The sequence below is a fragment of the Mauremys mutica genome, chromosome 8, assembly GCF_020497125.1.
Source record: "Mauremys mutica isolate MM-2020 ecotype Southern chromosome 8, ASM2049712v1, whole genome shotgun sequence".
Classification (NCBI taxonomy): domain Eukaryota; kingdom Metazoa; phylum Chordata; order Testudines; family Geoemydidae; genus Mauremys; species Mauremys mutica.
In genome coordinates this window covers 30,456,750-30,477,514 of record NC_059079.1, presented here as the reverse complement: position 1 = coordinate 30,477,514, position 20,765 = coordinate 30,456,750, and the positions used below count along the sequence as shown (strand labels likewise).

Here is a 20,765-nt window from a genome sequence, read left to right as displayed (position 1 = left end):
TGCAAACCGAGCAGCACCATGCCGGCCTTGCCCTGCAACTGCTGTAGCAAAACTCATTCCCATGCTCCCCCCAGACACTCCCAAAACACACTTAACCTCCTGGCTCCAGTCTATACCCACAGCATTCCACTCTTCCCCCTCACAGTCCAGTGCTGCGGGGTCCCAGTACCCACTACACTCACCCATCCCTCTGCAGTTTGGCCTTGCTGAAATTCAGTACCCATTGCATTGTACTCCGAAGGAGAAAAGTTGGATATGATCCCTGGACACGCACAAATCTTTAGCCATCCTAGGACCCCACCTCCTCCTGGGACCTTCCCTTCCTCTCACTGCTGATGATTGTTTTGTTTGACTCTCTACTTGGGTGGTTGTTTTTGAATAAAAATTGTGGTGCTTTGAAAGCAATCCTTATTCTATTAATTGATAGCAAACAGAGCCCTGCTAAGCAACAGTTATGTTAAACCTTCATATTGCATCGTCTACACCAATCACAATCTCCTCCTAGCATTACAAGCACTCCCAAGCATAGCAACAAATATTAGTGGCTTTCAGCTTCAAATTGCTGCCTAAAGGCATCCCTAATCCTTATGGCCCTGCACTGCACCCCTTTAATAGCCCTGGTCTCTGGCTGTTCAGACTCAGCCTACAGATCCAGCCCTGAGTGAAGCTTTCACCCGTCTCTTTACAAATATTATGGAGCGTACAGCATGCATCTATAAGCATAGGAATCTTGTCATCAGCCAGGTCCAGCTTCCCAGTGCCAGCGGGCCTTTAAATGGTCTCAACCACACTCAACAATAATTCTGCACTTGCTCAGCCTATTGTTGAACCACTCCTTGCTGATGTCAAGTTGCCCCGTGTATGGCTTCATAAGTCATGGCATTATGATGTAGGCAGGATCTCCCAGGATCACAATGGGCATTTCGACTTCCCCTACAGTGATCTTCTGGTCCGTGAAGAAGGTCCCTGCTTGCAGCTCCCTGAACAGGCCAGTGTTCCAAAAGATGTGTGCAGCATGGGCCTTCCCAGACCAGCTTGTGTTAAATGTGTGTGAAACGCCCACGGTGATCCACAAGTGCCTGGAGAACCATTGAGAAATACCCCTTATGATTAATGTATTCGGTGGCTAGATGGTCTGGTGCCAGAATTGGAATATGCATGCCATCTTTTGCTCCTCTGCAGTTAGGGAAGCCTATTTGTGTAAAGCCATCCACAATGCCCACTGTCACGGTCTTTCGGAGGAGGATGCAATTAATGGTCCTGCACACTTCCATCAACAGGAGTCCAAAGGTCAACTTTCCCACTTTGAACTGGTTAGCGACCGATAAGTAGCAGTCTGGAGTAGCCAGCTTCCACAGTCCAATCGCCACGCGCTTCTCCAGTGGCAGGGCAGCTCTCATTCTTGTGTCCTTGCACCGCAGGGCTGGGGGGAGCTCATCACACAGTCCCATGAATGTGTCTTTCCTCATCCGAAAGTTCTGCAGCCACTGCTCATCTTCCCGCATGCATCACTATGTGATTCCACCACACTGCTCGTTTCCCTGTCCCAAAAGCGGCGTTCCACTGTGTTCAGCACCTCCGTGAATGCCACAAGCAATCTTGTGTCATAGGTAGTATGCATGGAGAGATCAATGTTGCACTCCTCTTGCCTTTGTAGTTTAAGCAGCAGCGTACTGGTCAACATTTGGGGATCCATTCCTGCAGTCCGAAGAGGCAGAGTGTGCCATACATAAACCATTGAAAAATGGTGCCAAATGCAGACAGAAGCACAGGGATTGCTGGGATGTGAAGCAATGCATCACACAGCATTGGGACAGGACCCACGATGCCCGGTGACCCCCTCAGTCTTCCAACAATTCTTAGCGGCAGAAGAGGAAGAAATGCTCTGTAGAATAGCTCCCCAGAGTGCAACACTCTGAATACCGCTGCAAGTGCTGTGAGTATGAACACACTGTTGTGCAGGCAGCTGACTGAACACACAACAGCAGTTTCCCTTCAGTGCTCTGAGAGGCACTAACTGCCAGCATAGACATGCCCTTACCTGGAAACTGGCTAATTGGATTATGTCCACCGAAACTATTTACAAGTGACTGGGAACTTCATTTGACGAAATTACTCTTCAGTTCACCTCCAGAAAAACTGTTGTGTTGGCTTCTTTGCCTTTCAGTGGTGGATGATTTGTACCAGTGTAAAACACTTTGATATCTTCCTGTGAGTGGCATTCTATAGATAATGTGCACTATTTGTTCTTTTCTGAATAACCATTTTTACTTCCATTAATGACATTCTGCCTCTCTAAATTTAAAGGGCCATGATTTCTACATTAGCATTTAAGTGCTTAAAAAAAAAAAGCTTTTGAGTGAAATCTTAACTGAAGTTGATGCTCTGTAAAACAGAGAGAGAACTTCAAATTTTAATGTCATGATAACCCTTAGTGGGGAAGAGATATTGAGAATGTTTAAATAATTTAACTTCTGCTTGTGACTATACATTACAGCAATTTCAAATTTTAAAATGGACACTATAGTTGGTTGTAGGAAGTCCTTTATTTCATTCTGTGACATTAAAATGACTTTCATAAAGACTAAAAGCAAGTAAGCATTTTTTAAAATGAGCCAACTCATTTAAAAAAATAAGCATTGTGTAATGAACAACTGAGTCAAATTAGATGTGTTCTACTTCTATAATAGAGTGGTGTATCATTCCCTTATGTTCTTTCTGAATAATACTTTAACATAGCGAATTGGTTCACAAACAAGTGTTGTGGATTTAATTACTCTAGTCTGGTTATGATGGAATGGCAGCAGCAATAGATGTTAATAAGTACAGCATTGTGTGCTTGTAAATGATGCAAAGGATCTATGTATCTCACAAAAGCAACTTTTGTCCTGAGTTGTAAATGAAGTTGATTGACTGTGTCTAACCATCTTGTGAAAAATGGCACAGAGCAGTTTGTCTCATCATGAATCAACTTTTCTGTAGCACAGTTGGACTTCAATTATGGCAGATTTAACCAAGAATATATGCATGAAAAATTGAGTACTTGCTATGTAAGTTGAGGGGAGTGGTTAATTTTAAAGCTAATTTAAACATGTGGATTACACACACGATTACAACTAATTCCTTTTTTCACAAGGGGGGAGTTAATTATATTCTTATTTATAACAATCAGATCTAGAAGTTGATAGTCGTCGATGATACTTTACTTTGCTATGTGCAAATGTAAAAATGTCGATTATGGTCAGAAAGTGATTAGAAAGAGGCACCTTGTTACTTTGCATATCTGTTTCATAATCCCATCTATTTACTTTAAACTTGTTGCACAGGAAAAAAGTTTATTGCTGTCAAATTTAGGGCTAGTCTACACTTTAACGTGCCTTGTGTGGTCAGGGCGCAGCACTGGGAGAGGGTGGGGGGAAAAGCTCCATGAGGGGCATAGCTCCCAGCGCTGGGAACGCTGTTTACACTGGTGATTTACAGCACTGCAACTTGCTGCGTGGGGGTGGGGAAGGTGTTTTTTCACACCCCTGAGTGAGAAAGTTGCAGCGCTGTTAATTGCCAGTGTAGACACGCCCTTAGAGCCAAGCACTTTACAATCTATTTTGCCTTATGCATCAATTTACATGCTATCTGAAGTCTAAATCCAGAATTACTGTTGATGTACCAGGTAAAAAGAACAGCTCGATTCAGATACTACTGGGTTTGCATGAGCAGTATTTCATTTGTAATGACATTTATTGGGAATATGGAACACCAAGATTTAAGTTTGTGAACTTCATTTTTCTAATATTGTATAAATACAGTTTGTCCAATGTTTAATCAGTGAAGTTAGTTTTATTTAAATCAGTGTCACTACATGATTTAAAACTGAAGTTAGAAGGCACCAAGCACTGCTAATCTCAAATGCTGCTCTACAGAAATATAGAGGGCTTTAGCAGGAGTCAAAATGCTAATTTTAATTTTAAAAACTTCATTTCCAGATTCAACTTAATTTAAATATGGTCAAAAAGTGCTTTTATCAAAGCAAACTTCCAGGATGCAGCACTGAGCAGATAATGTAGCTTTATTTTAACGTGTTTGGTTCAGTTTCCTGTGGAAATGACTGCTGATTAATGCAGATCATACAAAATCTCTCAGTCCTTTATGAATGCCAGTAGTAGCATACTTTGAGATTGATAATCTACAAAATAAGAAAGAAATGTTTCTTCTATATTCAAGAAAGAGGTTCAGAAGCTAAGCTGAAAATCCATCCTTAAGTCAACCTTGTAATACCTTACTGTAGGTAATGAAGCATAAATAGTCATTGTTCATTATTTTGAGACATCTGTAACACTAGACATACATTTACTTTGTGGCCAGTCAGTGTTAATTCAGCAGAAGTAGTAATAAATTAAAACTGAATGTCACACAGTGATTATTTAAATGAGGAAAAATTAAGTTTATTACAAGCTCAGAATCAAGCCAACAAATGTAAGCAATTAATATAATCTGTGCACTTTACATCAAACCTTATGCAGTTCTGCTGTGAAAACTGGATTGTATGGGTCCTTCATTGTCTCACATTTTTTACTTAGAAAATAACATTCTCTGTTTACAATTGCCAGCCTTCAGTAGGTTAGCTGAGGTGTAACATATTTGAACTTGAACTGAAAAGCAGTTGTGCTTCACAGTTATCACTGAGGGCTTGGCTACACTTACAAATTTGCAGCGCTGCAGCAGGGTGTGAAAACACACCCTCTCCAGCGCTGCAAATTGCGGCGCTGCAAAGCGCCAGTGTGGTCAAAGCTCCAGCGCTGGGAGCGCGGCTCCCAGCGCTGTCCGTTATTCCCCACAGGGAGGTGGAGTACGGACAGCACTGGGAGAGCTCTCTCCCAGCGCTGGCGCTTTGACTACACTTAGCGCTTCAAAGCGCTGCCGCGGCAGCGCTTTGAAGTGCTAAGTGTAGCCACAGTCTAAGGAGCATCATTTGGCCTGCAGAACCTTTAGTTATGATGCATGAGATTTAAAGATGGAAGGCAGCCAGCTTGACTGAGCCCAAAGAGCTCTAGAAATGTATATTAGCAACAGACTTGTTTATATTCAAGATGCAACAGAATCTGTAGTTCATTGTATCTTAGCAGTGTTGTGAAAACAGTAGAAAGCAGTAAACGCTTATTTTTTGTCAGAGAAAAGATGTTTAAGATATTGTTTTTACATAGTTATTTTTCAAAGTAAAAATGTACTTGGTTTCAACATAATTACTCACTTTCGGTGAGAGATGGAAGCTATGTCAGCGGGAAAGCGTCTCCGGCTGACACAGTGCAGTGTAAACACTACTTTAAGTTGATGTAATTTACGTCGCTCGGGGTTGTTTTTTTCCACAACATAAGTTGCATCGACTTAAGTGGTGGTGTAGACAAGCCCTGAGTTGCAAGGAGGATTCCAGTGGCCTAAGCGAGAGATGACTAGTTCTAAATCTAGAAAATGTTTCACTGAAGTCTTCAGAATAATTGATTGATTTATAGCATTGGAAACTTTCTTCTCTGTTTGCTAGTTTTATGGATACTCAGGCCATGTCTACATTACAGACTAATATTAGTATAACTGTCACTCAGGAGCATGAAAAATCCCAGTGTAGACAGTTTCTCCCATCGACATAGCATAGTTATCCAGCTGCCCAAGAGGTGGTAGCTGATGGGAGAAGCTCTCCAGTTATAGTAGCATCTTCACTAAAGTGCAACAGTGGCACACTGCTATACATTAAGACAAGCCCTAAGTAAAATGGACAGCAAAACGTTCCTGCATTTCAGTAACTAAGTACAGACATGTTTGAATGAGTCAGGATTGTTCCTAATTTGAGCGATAGCTTCTGCCTTTTTGACATAGTGAAACTTAGCATTTAGCCAGTCTTCATGCAATGGCTGTGACCCCTTAATTATCTATTGTTATATTAAAATATTCTAATACTATTTTAATAGAATATCTGAAAAGTAGATTTATTCCCATTCTAAAATTAAAAATCTTGCTGTGGAGGAATTTTCTTTTGTTGTATTTCCTTTCCCCTCCCCCATTCATATTCAGTAGTTCTCAACCAGGGGTACGTGTACCCCTGGGTATATGCAGAGGTATTTTCGGGGGGTACGTCAACTCATCTAAATATTTGTCTAGTTTTACAACAGGCTACAGAAAAAGCACTAGCAAAGTCAGTACACACTAAAATTTCATAGACAGACAATGACTTGTTTATACTGCTCTATATACTATACACTGAAATGCAAGTACAATATTTTATATGCCAATTGATTTTATAATTATGGTAAACATAAGTAAGCAATTTTTAATTAACTGTGCTCTGTGAAACTTTTATATTTGTCTGATTTTGTAAGCAAGTAGTTTTTAAAGTGAAGTGAAACATGGGGGCTATGCAAGACAAATCGGACTCCTGAAAGGGTACAGTAGCCTGGAAAGGTTGAGAACCACTGTTCTAGATAATATCCGCATGGATATAGCCATTGCTGTAATTTGTTGCTACAGTATTGCAACTGGAATTACTCTATCCCATTTTAAACAAGGATGATGAAAGGAATGGGTTAAAAAGAGCAAAGGAGTGATCTTTCTGAACAAAGAAACAGTTTTAATAATTAACCACTTAAGTCATTAAAAATGGGTTGCTAGTAAGATGACTTCTGCTTAAAAAGTATCATTTAAATTATCCACGTAATGCTGAATTTTCCCAAAAAGTTAATTAAGTAGATGCAAAAATAAGTAAACTAGTAGTCTGAACTTAATAAATAGAAAATATTTTTTCTATTGCAGCTCTATGCAGGTGCTATCCTTGAAGTGTGTGGATGAAAATTGGGAAGGTTCCCTCAAGTTCAGGGTAAGTAAAGGTACCACTAAATCTTCTGTCAATGTATATATAAAAAGATTTGATCATTCAGCTATGACACTATTTAAATAGTATTTTCTTTATTAAAGCAAGTTGTAAATTTAATAGGAAAGTGCTTAAAAATTGAGTCCCATAGAGTCTGGACTACTGGAACTAAGGCACAATAACTTTCTGTATTGTTACATGAAGCTTACTAGCCATTTTATGGACTATTCTTAACCCAAATCCTGATGTAACTGCCTGCTCTCTCCATGGATAAGCTGACTAGCATGACTGGAATACAGGAGTGTAAAAGGGAAACCATGTCAGTGAGTTTCAGGGTTAAATCTATAAAGAACTTTAATATGGAAATGTTTGTAAAGGGGGAGAGGATTTAAATGGCTGCAGCCCTTTCATCTATTTAGTAAGTTCTTTATTTTGTTTTATTTAGATGTATTTCTAGAAGTACTTATCCTAAACTTTAGTCGTTCAGCTATGGACTTTTATCCTGATGGACCTATCCTTTCTAATCAGTCTTCTGAAAACAACAATCTATTATCGGCAGGGTTGATAGCGTTGTCCGTTAGGTATGCCCTATATTTCATTTGCTGTTTATAATGTGAAGATGTTGTATAACTGTGTCAAAACTGGAGTGAATTTTTTCATGCCAAGAAATGGTATGTAACAGCCAAAACAGATCAGCCATTTTAGAGAATGAGACCTGGCAAAAGTAAGTTTTACCCATGTTAAAATTCTGGTAGCTTTTTCTTTTAAATGCTCTAGCACCACCCTACTTTGGAGAGGAACTTGAAACTTGCCGAGGTGCAGCCTTTGTGTAAGGGATATGCTTTTTGCTATCCCTGAGAAAGTCTGGCCAAATTTGGCCAAGCTATAAGCCTTTGAGAAATTGCTGTTTGGACATGTACAGGACAGGCTTCAGCATTAGTAACACAAAATCTCTGCAGATTCTGATCCTCACTGCACAAGCTTTAAGACTCTCTCAGTTCCTACATGTGACTGGACTGTACTTGTACCATCCCTACACACCAACAGTGCATGCTCCAGCCTCTCACAGGTCCTAGTGCTGACCAGACTGTACATGCACAAACCCCACAGAGTAACTCAGTGTGCTCTGGCCCCTGGGTTGCAGAAACTCACTGGGACTTGCCCTATAACTGCCGCTCCCAGCTGGGACGTCTGGGCACTGGAACGGAGAGCAAGGAGCACTTGAGCAGTACTAAGAAGGGGTTTAAAGAGCACAGTCAATGTGGAGGAGGAAGCTGCCTGATTTAAATAAAAGCTTAAACAAAAGCCTGACAGGAAGTAGATTGTTGGGAGATGGGGACTGGGAGTGGCTGGGCAAGGAATGAGGGAGGGAATGTAAGAGGAGACAGATTGCATAAGAGCCAGGGGGACTGGGAGCCTGTGGAGATGGGATGGAGAGGCAGATCAGGTGGGAGAGGAGGTACCAGCTGTGCTAAGAGGCTGGGACAGATTGGAGAGGATGTGGCTGAAGACTCTGTCCCCACTGGAACACACTCCTGCTCCAAAAGCCTAGAATGGAACCTGGTGGTGGAAGTTTCACTATTGCTCTGCTGTCAGCAAATATCTGTGAAACCACTGGCAAAGTGGGTATCTCATCCCCATGTAGTGCTGGTCCATATGTAGGATGTTGCTATCAGTTACTCACTTAGCTTCAGTGCCAAATGTTTGAGGTGGATCTAAAGGTTCCAACCCTGCTAATGACCTCATGTGGGTGTCAATACAATGCCATATGTTAAAAAGCTAGGAAATTACACACACACTACATTAAAAGAACATCAAGGTTGCCAAGTCAAGCACTCAGGCTAGGAAATACCAGAACTAAGGTTGCATTAATGCCTAAGCAACATTAACTCAGTCCCTTATATACATACATTATGATGATCTAATCACATGATCACATCCTAATATTTTCCACAGGCGCCCTGCCTGATGCAGTGCACAAGATGGTCCAGCTCAGGGGATGAATCAGGGTTGTGTGGTGAAAGAGGCTGTAGAACTTCTGCCTTATTTGCTATGGTAGAAAACTGTGTAGTGACTCAGAAAATGGGACTGCAGCAAGAGAAAGGAAGATCTCATGGTTAAGGCAGTTGAATGTTGCCATGGACAACTGGATTCTATCCTTTCTTCTGCTGTAGAGTTCCTATATCACTTAATCTAGACTTTTCACAGATGGTAATTAATTGTGTTCCTCATTTTCTTGGTGTCTTGCAAATCAGACCCTAGGGTCTTGCGTCAAAGTGCTGATCACTTAAGATGCAACTGATGTTAATAGGAGCTGTTCTTTGAACATATAAAGTGCTATGTAAGGCTAAGTATTCTGAAAAAAATCAGGTTCTTGGTTTCTGAAATGGGCAACCATAATTGGACACTTTGTTGTTCTGCTTCAGTTCCTCCCTATCAGTAAAATGAGAATCATTCTCCTTGTCTCATTATAGGTGAGCTGCAGTTTAGATTGTTTTTAGTCCTTCAGGTGAACCTCACTGGTGATACATTTCGCTACTTTAACTCATCTCTGGACAGAACCATGTGATCCTACCAATTTGAGACTGCATCTCTGGGATGCATCCATTTACAAACTGTTATAAATAGACAGGCCTGACTGTATTTGGCACCTGCATGCCCTCTTTCTTCAGGAGCCTGTGACTGATTAAAAGTCCTAGTTTCTTCAAAACAAAGCACTACTTACTCATCAAGCAAAGCAAAGATATACAAACAGAAAGCCTGTCTGCCTGGATCTTAACTCCATTCTTTCCTTGCAGGATTTGGGAAACTAAGTTCCACTAAGCCCACAGACCCCTTGCTCTGGGCCTGGTGGAGACTGCCATATTCTGTCAGACTCCTGTCTAGCTGCTGCTGCCTGTTCACCCCATTTCCTCACTAGGCTGGGTTTTTACTAGCTTAGTGTCCCTTTGATGCTAGCCTTGGGCCAGGGAAAAATTAACCTTCTAGCCTGGTTGGTGCACATTCCCAATTAGTAGAGCGCTCATTGTTTTCCCCATGCAACCTCCCTTGGTACATGCCTGAATGACATGAAGTGCATAGGTTTATTAAATACAGATAACTCCACACATCCCCATTTAACAAGGATGTTGAAGATAAATATAGTATGAGTGCTTCACAAACTAAGTGAGCACCATAGAAAAGCCCCTGATGAAATCATTCTGTCTTCAGAGCAGGGTTTGAATAGTGTGCAATAAATAAGGCATGGAGAGACACACTAAACAATGAGAATAAAAGAAAACCTTACAAATGAAGGGCTAGAAGGACTCCTGATGTTATCAGGTCCAGCTGCTCATTAACTGAGCACGATCCATCAAAACACATATGCATTAAGGTTGCACAGCTATAAAATGACTTCTGTTCTATTAACCTATCTTAAAATAGAAGTGTACATGCTCTTCTTCCTCACTCCACCCTCTTATGAAAAGCCCAGGGTCCTCCTGAGACTTCCTCTTCAGTTAAACCAGCTTCAACATCCTGTTCCCTTAGTCCCCTACAATTTATACCCATTTTGGGAAATAATGGTGAACATACAGGAAGACACTCCATCGAGGGGCTGGGGATAATTATCCTGAAAAGGAACTAATTAAAATCAGTTTCTCATTCAGGACCTCTAGAATCTAATATCCTGGAAGCTGGCTCACCATTAGTAATCAAGAGTCCTTTCTCTTAATCCTTGTTTTTCCTAAACAAGTTCATAGGTTTCCTTAATTCTACTAAACTTAGCTTGCTTTTTAAAATGATTGAAGGTATTGTCTATATTGCAATCATGGTGTGATTGCTGCTTCATGTAGACATACCAGAGTCAGCTTTAATCTAGCTAGCTCCAGTATTAGAGCAGTGAACGCATGGCAACACATGCTTCAGCATGAGCTAGTCATGCAAGTAATTACCAGTGTTCCAGGTTGGTTTGTACAGCCCACGCTGAAGTGCACGCTGTTGTAGCTTCAGTGCTCCGGGTACACAAGCTAGCCAAATTAAAGCTAGCTCAGGTATGTCTGTGTAATCTGCAGTCACACTAACTTCAGTGTAAACATACCATGACGGAAGCTTGGGAGCCTGCCAATACATACTCTCATTTGACTGGCAACCCTTCTTTTGTACAATGGTAATAGAGGAAAGATTACAGGTACATAATTTTCTCTTGGTCATGAACTTTCATATAATTAGCAGATCTAAATGTGTCCTGATAACTGGTGTCTTCAAACCAGTTTTGATACAACCAGCGTTCTTGTTCCCACATACTGTAAAATCTTTAGAAGCACAATGTAATACTGATTTTATTTCATTTGAATTTATCCTCAGATTCTCAAGTATTGATACCTTGAGTTTTCAGTATACTTGCTCATTTGTTTTGGCAGGAAGTAAAAATGATCATTTTTATCTTGAGAGATTCCATCTTAAAATTTAACATTTTGGGAACCTTAAATTTATCTAAGGGCTCTATATATTTCCAGTTGTCACTTGACTGTTTGTTAAGAAGTGAGGTTGACTGAAGGTCATGCTGCTGCTTCTGAAGCTTCAGGAGTGCTGGTATTTTTAGGTTATATTGAACTGTGTAACCTGTCATTGCCAATGCTCTCATTACAAACATTCACTTCAGTTTGATTCCTGTCTGATGGCTCCCTCTAGGATTTATTTTTCTTGCGGAGTGTACACAAGATGGCAGCACTAATTGCTGGATTGTGAATGTATTAGAATTACATAGATTACTGTGTTAATTCTGTAGATGACCTCAAGTTCTTTATTTTTAAGTACTTATAAAACATGGATTAAAATTTTATCACTTGGCTTACAATTAAATCTGATGGTGCAGTACCTCTGTCTTGTTTTTCTCTTTGTCCAGAGATGATCTTCACTGTACAGAGTTCTAGTTTTAAAGTTCTTGTTTGTGAAATAAAGTGAATTATTGTATGACAATGAAGTTATACAATAAGGAGAGAAACCATTATTTAACCACTGGTAGAAAAGAATAATAAATGCTCTGGTACTGATGCATCAAATGGAACTCTTATTAGTACAGTAGTTGATTAATTGCTTTTTTAAATTTAGGGAAAGGTCAATATTCAAGAAATGTTTTTTTTAAATCTTTCTAGCTAGAATAAGCTCAAAATGTAGTCAGTGGATATTAAGCACCTATAAGAGTATGAGAGACAATGAAAAATCTTTAGTCCCAGCAAGTTATTCTGTTTGGAAAACTGGTTGCTTATTGATTATACAACACTATATTTAAAAAAACAGCCATCTTCCAGAAACATTTTAAATAAGTGTCTTTGTACATATTGCCAGAATCACCCATTATCTGTCATATAAACAGCTTTGGGTATACAGAAAGACACTGTTTTTCTGCAAATATCTGTACAGTGATACTAGCAAAAATGCTGGTGAATTTTCCTCAAATTGTTCTGTTATGGATACACGCACGCTGTACTCAATTTGTACTAAATGAGATTAGACAAAATTTCTACTCTAAATATTAAACATTTTCTGTATGATCATGTAAATGTATTCATTCACAATAGAAAGCCAGAAAATGTATTCCCATTTGACTGACCAGTCTAATTATTACATCTGAACACAAACTTTTAAATTAACCAATCACTGAGTACTCTGTTTACCTTCAGGTGGAACTTCAGTGGTAGCCCAGTTTTGTTAATGAAGGAGATAAAATTGTGATATTTAATGTATTAACATTCTTTCCATTGTTATAATAAAGACATTCATTGAATGTTGCTGCTTTCCCAATGCATTCAGTTGATCAGCAAGAGAACAGCCAGCTCACCTCCTTATGAGACTGGTTTTAATCAGGCAATTGGTACACTCCCAGCAAATCTGTTACACAGAAATCTTAACCCAATTCTCAAATAGCGGAAATGTCTTGTTTTTCATAAAATCCCATTGATTAAGACTTACACCTTGCAGGTATTTACTAAGATCCCTTCCATTTTCAATATGGCCTTTGTTCAAAAAACTCCCCCCAAATACTAATGCCCTTTATCACAGTCTTCCTTAGCCAGAATATTATTCAGATAAAATAAACATCACGCAGTAGGAATGGTCAAAACCAGTGCTCTTCAAAATCAGAACTGTAGCAGAATTATTAGTCATGCTGAGTGGGAAACTGCAAATGCACACCCGCATCCTTTTTGTGATGAATCACATTCCTCATTCCAGATATCTTGAATCAGTTTTTGAAAATTTTAGTTCTTTGTAATCTATCAAATTCCTATTCCGAAGTACTTGTTTTTTCATAGAAACTTTTAGTCCTCAGTATGCCATCCACATTAATAAAATACTTTTTTCTCCAGAGTTGAGGCCCCACAAGGAAAATGACTGAGCCTGTTAAAGTCTAGATGTGCACTTCATCTTTTGTAATTTAGTCTCTTCATAAAATTATATGGGTCATTATGGAGGTTTTGAAGCAGGACCATGTTATTTTCCCTCCGGCCCCCCAAAATTTTAAATTTACAGAAGTGTCCTTGCTGGAGGAAATTAAGTCTGCAAACTTTACTATTCAGAATGATTTATACATATTACTAGCCAATGCTTTTTTGCCATTTACTCAACAATTCATTGTATCTTATCTTTATAAATAAGGCATGAATGTCTACACGTAATAGGATGAAGTTTTATTTTTACTCTTCTGTGCAATCTCACTTCTTGAATGTTCCCTTTGAAAACTAGAGGCTTAAATGTTCCTTCTGTGATGACAGTTGAATAAAATCTTGAGTAGTTTGTTAGTCTTGGTAGATCCCCCTCCTTCTCTACTGATTTTTCTCTCTCTTGTGACCTAGCTGACTAGAAAATGAAGGTCTTGTTTCTAGTAATGTTATTCAGCTGAATGTTTTTATTTTGCTCCCCCTGATTTCAGCTTACATTGGCTTCCGTCCAGTGTTGTGTGTTTGCACTCATTTGTTTGAAAATTCTGATCTCCTATATTTACTACAATATATACAGTACAGTTGTTGCTATACAGTGAGATTTTGGCAAACCAGTAAAGTGCCTGAAACCACTATGGCTTATTGCTAAAAGCAGCCAAGTCAGCAGGCTGTAAAGTGGCCATGTAGGGAGCTCAGCTTGACCAAGGCAGGAGGGGAGGGGGTTTTGGATGCCACAGGAAGGGAAACTTGACCTCCCATCCTTCCTGATAAGAGTTGTGTAGAAGTTGCTGATACATCCATTTTAGAAGAGTAGGATGTGCCCCAGGAATGTCTATTGGGGCCTCAAGGCTGCAAACTCTGGAAAAGCCCATACCTGGTTAATCAGTAGGAACCTCTTGTGACACCATTGAAACTGCTAGCTTAACAAGTTTTCTTTAAGGGACATGTCATTGTGTTACTAATGTATAAAATAAGGGGCAAGAGTTCGGGGGGAGGAGGGGTCCTTCAGGACTGGACTCTCCCTCTGAATGGATGTTGTGTTCCCCACTGGCAGATGGGCTGCCACTATGCCACTCGAGACACACACTCAGATTTGGTAATTATCAAGGTTTGGGGATGTTTTACTAACCTGTTGCGGACGTGTGTAAGTGCTTGAGAGTAAAGTTTAGCTTTAAGTGAAAGCACTCTTGTGTTGTCCCCTTTGTGCCAGCCATCCATCAGTTGGACAGCCGTGCCTCCCCTGATTTATTGCCCGACACCACCTCACAGAGTAAACGTTACCAAGAGCTTTTAGGTTGAAAGAACCCGGGTAACAGTTGCCAGTCTGTTAGGTTTACTTTAGGGTATATGGAGTCCTCTTATACATTAGGATACTCTAAATCAATTATTCTTTTATATAATTTGAAGTTGCACAAATCATCATGCTACTACTTTAATGAAGCTTAACCTCTCAAAGGAAAGCTGTAATGAATATATCACTGTAGTTATGAGTGTTTTAGAAATGTTTTTTTGCTATTTCCATTGTGAAACAGTACTGTTGTCTCAATGAAAGCTATTCCATCACAAATACTACACTTCCCAGCAGAAAATCCCATCTTGTAACACTTAGAGATAGGAATTGTATTTAAGTCAATTTAAATGCATTAGCAATTCTTAAAAAAAAAATTAAATTACTTTACACCAACATTGAAAGAGCCTCCTCCTTTTTCATGTATGTAAATTGGTAGTTATCTTTTGAAAGCAACAACATGAAGTCAAGAGATGCTGGGATTAAAACTTGTAGAGTTCTGGCACCTCTCCTATAACTGTCAACTGCAGTGGAGCTAGGATCTCTTAATAACTTCTTATGAGAGGCATTCCCGTAAAGGGAAAAGGCCAGCTGTAGATGGTCTCACTCATAGCTGCATTCTTGGACTGGCAGGATACATTGGTCTGAAGAGACCCTTGACATCTTGGAAGAAAATGGGCCAGATGGTTTCTAAAGGATGGAATAAAAAGGGGAGGATCTGAATTTGACTGATTTGGGAGTCCTGGGAAATTCTCAAACCTCCTGCCTCGAAAGTCAGCTTGAACAGAAGGATTTCTGCTTTTTTTTTTTGTAGACGTTTAGGGTTTCTCTGACTGCGTGTGCACGAGAGAGACAGAGAGATGACTAGAGACATCCCTTCCTCCTCCACTCACAAAACTGAATGCATTGTCAACTAGGCTTCAAACTAATGTTCTTGCACATTAGCACCTTGTACTAGCCCTAGACTGCCCTCAACAATAAAATATAAATCTCTTAGGATTCGCCTTCAGACATGGAAACCACGACTGGCATTGGATGTGCTTCCAAGTGTTTGGGGGAAAAAAAGACGAGATGTATTCAAAGTAAAAACATGGCTTTTTCCAAGTACAATACATTCCACAACTGTTATTGCTGATTGATGAGGATTTTAATGCTTGTAGCAGTATAGTTTGGAGGCTGAAGCATGTATTCATAATCTAAAAGTATATCTGGAAAAATTACATCTCCAAATATGCATTTATTTAACGTAAATGTGAGACCACGTAGAAGGAGAACCTAGTTTTGTGTTCTTTATAGAATAATGATTCAGTTGGTTTTCTTTGTTCTTTCTTCCAAACTTCAGCTTTTGTCAGGAGTGACAAACCTAAACTATTCAGGGGACTGCAAATCAAGGTGAGTAGCATTTTTTAAAAACATTTTAAAGTCTGGCTTAAGAGGAATTAAACCTATTTGAAACCTGTCCTTTCACACAGTGTTTAGTACTTGCTTATCAAATAAACCTGTATCCCATACAAAGTGTTTGTACATGGAGTGTTGATGTAAATGTTAATGGCAGGAGTTCTGGCCCACCTATAAATAAATTGGGTGAAAGCCTGGTATTGTATCCATTGCTAAGATATGATTGCTTCAGTAGTGCTATTGGTTACTAAATAGCATTTACAGAAATAACCTGATCTATGTAATAGCACATGGTTTATGTACTTCAACTATGCTGACTTGCTGGGTGTGAAGTATTGGAATTCTGAGCTTCCTGCTATAGTTCCAGTTCTCGTTTTCTGTATTAAGATTCCTGTGTTCCTCTCCTCTTATATATACTTCAACCCCCAATCAGCTACCATTCCCATCCATCCATCCTTATACTTCCTTTCCACATAAATCTGTTCCCATTATTTCCTCTTACTCCATCCTTCCATGGTTCACTCCTCCTGTTCTCCTGGCCTCATTCACCTTCCCCCACCCTTACCTCAAGTCTGTCCTCCCTCCATAGTCTGAGTCTTTTACTCTGTCCTCACTGCAGACTTCGTATGTGGTGTTGACCCTCTAATCATTTCCATTCTTCATCTCACCTTGACTCTGGCACCAATCTTTCTTCATGGTCTGGAAAGCTGGGTGTTGAACTCCCTCTTGTGCAGAATGCTGCTGCCTGTCACATCTAATCGGGGCAGAGCAGCACAGTCCCGTTGTTCTGTACTCAAACAATTATGTTGTCTGTCCGTTCATTCCAAGATCCAGTTCAAATTTTCAGTTGTCTTTAAAATGCCTACATGTACTTATTTCAACTTGCCACACAAAATTTGCACATTTATTCTCCTCCCTCCACTCACCAAGAAACAGCCTTCTATGTCACTTCATAGTCTGAACACCTAAGTGTTGTAAGGTGTTGTAAGAGAATAGTGTTCTCTTAAGCAGACTTCACCTGGAAAAGACTCTGTATCTCTGCCTCATGCATTCTGTGTACGTTCTCTCAAAATCTCTGAGCATCTTTTTCCTTTGCCTCTCAATTTCTCTTCGGCTCTACTTTTAATTTATTTTAATTGCATTTGTAATACAATTTAACTTCAAAGCATTCTCAGCTAGAATTGGTATGAAACATTATCAGTTTAACCCTTTAGCACTCTTGAGTCTGGTATTTGTTCCACAATCCTTTTGGGAAACTGATTAGTGATGCCATTAGATTAATTGTAGTGACTTGTAATGGCAAACTAAAACAAGTTGACTAGGTTAGCTCAGAGTAAAATAAGATTCCCAATGCAATTGCTCTAGAAACTTAATTGTATTTAAAGAACCTAACCCACTGAAACAGAAGTTGTCATTTGGACTTCCCTTTCCCCTTTATTTGCTGAGTCTTCAAAAGTGTGAAAATATTTTAGCAGCAGGTCATATTAGCAAAGGATGCATTATAGCCTGAAGGCACGTCTTAATAGCAGAAATCTATAGTACAGCAGTGAACTTGGATTAGAAGAGGTGACCAGGAGTAACTAGAAAAATATGCCAGTTACATTATGAGAACACTAGTGGATATATGGAGAAGGAGCAATTCAGATAGTTGCCTAGTTACTACAGGTTGCAAACAAAGTTCAATTACAATTTGTTAATGACTGAAGGAGAATACCAGTTCCCTGAGCCATCCAATCTGTACCCTCCTTCCCTCTCCCATGCTGTGTTGTGTAATACAGTAGTTGTTGAACCTTAACAGTTTGAAATCCTGCCTCAGTAAGTAGTATGATGAAGAGGTTACCATATTACTACAGTTGCTTAGTTCAGTAACTTTTAGTAACTGGGACCTTTTGTTGCCAGTCACAGGAAAAAGGACTGAAAGAGCATCAAAACTGAACTTTGTGATGGTCTCTCACCTATGGGTTTGACTCCTGTTGACGGGCAGTATGGGAAAGCTTTTATGCTCTCTGCCTTCTAGGGTTGGAGGACTCTAGTTTCCATGACTGGCAACTAGGCTCTTTGCACAAGCACTAACTTAAATTTTTTTTATAAAAGCACTGAAGAAGCAAAGCAAATATCTGGGGCCTTCTGTAAATATTATGCAATCATTAGGTGATATATTCAGGGGTTGAGTATCAAATGTCTGCCCTATATGCATATCACTTCAGTTAACTTGTGGTATCTCACACTTGGAAAAATAAGATCTAGGGAAAAGTTTTTAAAAATGTGGACTGAGACTATTGCTCACTCAGTTTTGTTGAGGTTATTTTCTACTTTTTCCTTATTTAAGAATACGAATCCAGTTCAAGATGGATGCTAGGCACTGTTTTCAGTGTTGGAGCAAATGCTGATAAAAAATTTCAAGGTTTTTTAAAAACTTTTACAACCTTACCTAAGGCCTATCAGGAATGACTATTCCTAAAATAAAGATTGGATTTTTAAATTAGCATAAACCTCCCCATCCTCCTCCCCCACCCCAAAAAAACGAAACAAAACAACACTATGCTTAGATTTCCCAAATTAGACAAAAACTTTGCACTTTAGTGCTTAGTATTAAATGTCATTCAGGTGTTTTTTGGTTTAAATTTAATTCATTTTTATACCTGCATATAAAAAGTAATTCAATTTGAAATTGGTATTTCAGCAACTGTGGCATTTAATTTAAAGCTGATTTGTGAGGTGGGGGGGTAGGGAATGGGATTTCTAGACAGAAGATAACTAACCTTCTCTTTGTGCAGTATGTGCGTGGTTCTGATCCTGTACTAAAGCTGCTGGATGACAGTGGGAACATTGCTGAAGAACTGAGCATCCTCAAATGGAATACAGATAGCGTAGAAGAATTCCTAAGTGAAAAACTAGAACGCATATAAATCTTGCTGCTTTGTCCTTTCCTCACATTTGATCCTGGTTATCTTCTGAGATAAACTGCTACACCTAGCAAATCATTCCAGCTTCTACATTATTTTTAAAAAAAGATATTGTATGGTACTAAATATCTTTTAATTAGGTGAAGCCTCAGCACAGCATACATCTGACAACTTGGCAAGCTGAACAAATAGTTTGTGCTAGTACATATCAGCTCTGTGTTTGTAACAATGCATTTCATTAATGATAAACTCAGTTAATTATGCAAATCCCTAAGTTCGTTGTAATTGGACCAGTTTTTACAAACTTTAAAACTACTTGGCAGTTCCAAATAATTGAGATGATTACCATGCTTTTTGTATGTTACTTTTCTGTGTACAGGAAGTCAATCAAATGTGAGATGTACTCTGCCTCCAAAAAGAATTGTCTGCTAGTCTTCTCTCGCATTTTGTATTTCTCAGCTGTCCTTTTTATAGACATTTACAGTTTATAACAAATACCTGGTTCTAAAAGTTTTGGAAATTTCGTTATGATGGAGGAAGAACTTACAATCTGGAGTGATTGTAAAACATGAAGTAGGTGCACTTTAGTGAAGACTACATAGAAAACCTGTAAGGCATGTGTAAGTCTGATGTCAGGTGTACTTTACACCAAGTGTTTTACTTTATTACTGTAGATCTGAGTTATTAGAATAAAGTGTTTCGATGGCAATAAATCACTTTCACAAAACTCTTGGATATGCTTTATTGAATTTATAAAACTTCTTTTTAAAGCATCTATTTTCCCTCTTTAATCAACTCATTACTGTGAGCAGAGAACATAAATTCCTGTACTGACAGTATACCAAGACTTGAGACCCAGTGTGAATTGTCAGTTTTGCTAGTTGAGTGAATACATACATTAAAATAAGGATAACTTATGAAACGTGGACTTAAACTTCAGCTTCAGTATAAATTGATGAACAAGTCTCTCCCTTCAACTTATTTACATAAGTTTAAGGTTTTTGGATGGTTGAGGTATGTCCTCATGCAACCTTAACTACCACTCGACATAATTAAAAAAAAAAATCCTAGGTTTTTTTTTTTTTGTTAATACAACTTTGTATCTCAATGGATAGCTCAGAGTAAAGGAGAGAGCACTGCACCTGCCTGGAAATCAAAAGGGAGAAATTGTGCAAAATGCTGTATTAATCTTGTATGATGGATGGAATAGAAAGTTTATCTGTAGCAAGAGGAAGTGAGGCAGAATCTGCTAAAATGAAGCATTTTCAAATCAACAGGCTTGGATAACTTGCACCCAACAGTCTTAAAGGAACTAGCTGTGGCACACTCTGAACCACTGACGTTTATTTTTAACAGTCATGTTCAAATATTTGAAAAAGGGATGACTGCGGGACCTATGGATTGGTTAAGTAATGGAATGGTTAATTCAGGACTCAAAAAATTAAAGGCTAAAATTATACAAATCATCTAAGAGAGGTGTTCGGAGTAGATAATCAGTGATCCCTTCTAGCCTTATAATTAAGGCTAAGACTTTGTCACAGGTATTTTTAGTAAGAGTCCTGGAAGCCTGAGCCCTGCCCCTGGGGCAGCTTCAGGTTCAGTGTTGGAGCTCAAGCATCCCCTGCAGCCCATGGCCTATAGCAGCTGGGGTGCCCCTGCCACCTGCAGGGGCTGGGAGCTGAGGGGTGCCCCTGCTGCTCACTGCAGTCAGGAGCTCTGGGGGCTGCCAGAGGCAGCAGGGCACCCCACAGCTCCCAGCCCCCAGGGGGGGCAGGGGACCCTGCAGCTTCCCAGTGCCACAGGCGGAAGTCACCGTTTCCATGATTTCTGCAACTTCCATGACAATCAGTCTGTTTTATAATCCATGAATATGGTTTCATGGAAGGTAGGTCTTGTCAATC

General features: G+C 39.4%; 1 protein-coding gene across 2 annotated transcripts in view; it reads left to right on the top strand.

Annotated features, from left to right (window-relative positions):
• Positions 1-19,591, top strand: part of SELENOF (selenoprotein F) — a 40,711-nt gene extending 21,120 nt beyond the window's left edge. The window contains exons 3-6 of one of the 2 annotated variants that reach the window (XM_045026725.1): positions 6,796-6,859; positions 7,299-7,434; positions 15,903-15,952; positions 18,736-18,873. In XM_045026725.1, the coding sequence (XP_044882660.1) occupies positions 6,796-6,859; positions 7,299-7,434; positions 15,903-15,918 (216 nt within the window). In that variant the 3' untranslated portion in view covers positions 15,919-15,952; positions 18,736-18,873. Of the gene's footprint in view, positions 1-6,795; positions 6,860-7,298; positions 7,435-15,902; positions 15,953-18,735 lie in introns of both variants that reach the window. The other variant, XM_045026724.1, reaches the window with a different exon arrangement.
• The last annotated feature ends 1,174 nt before the right edge of the window (positions 19,592-20,765 follow it).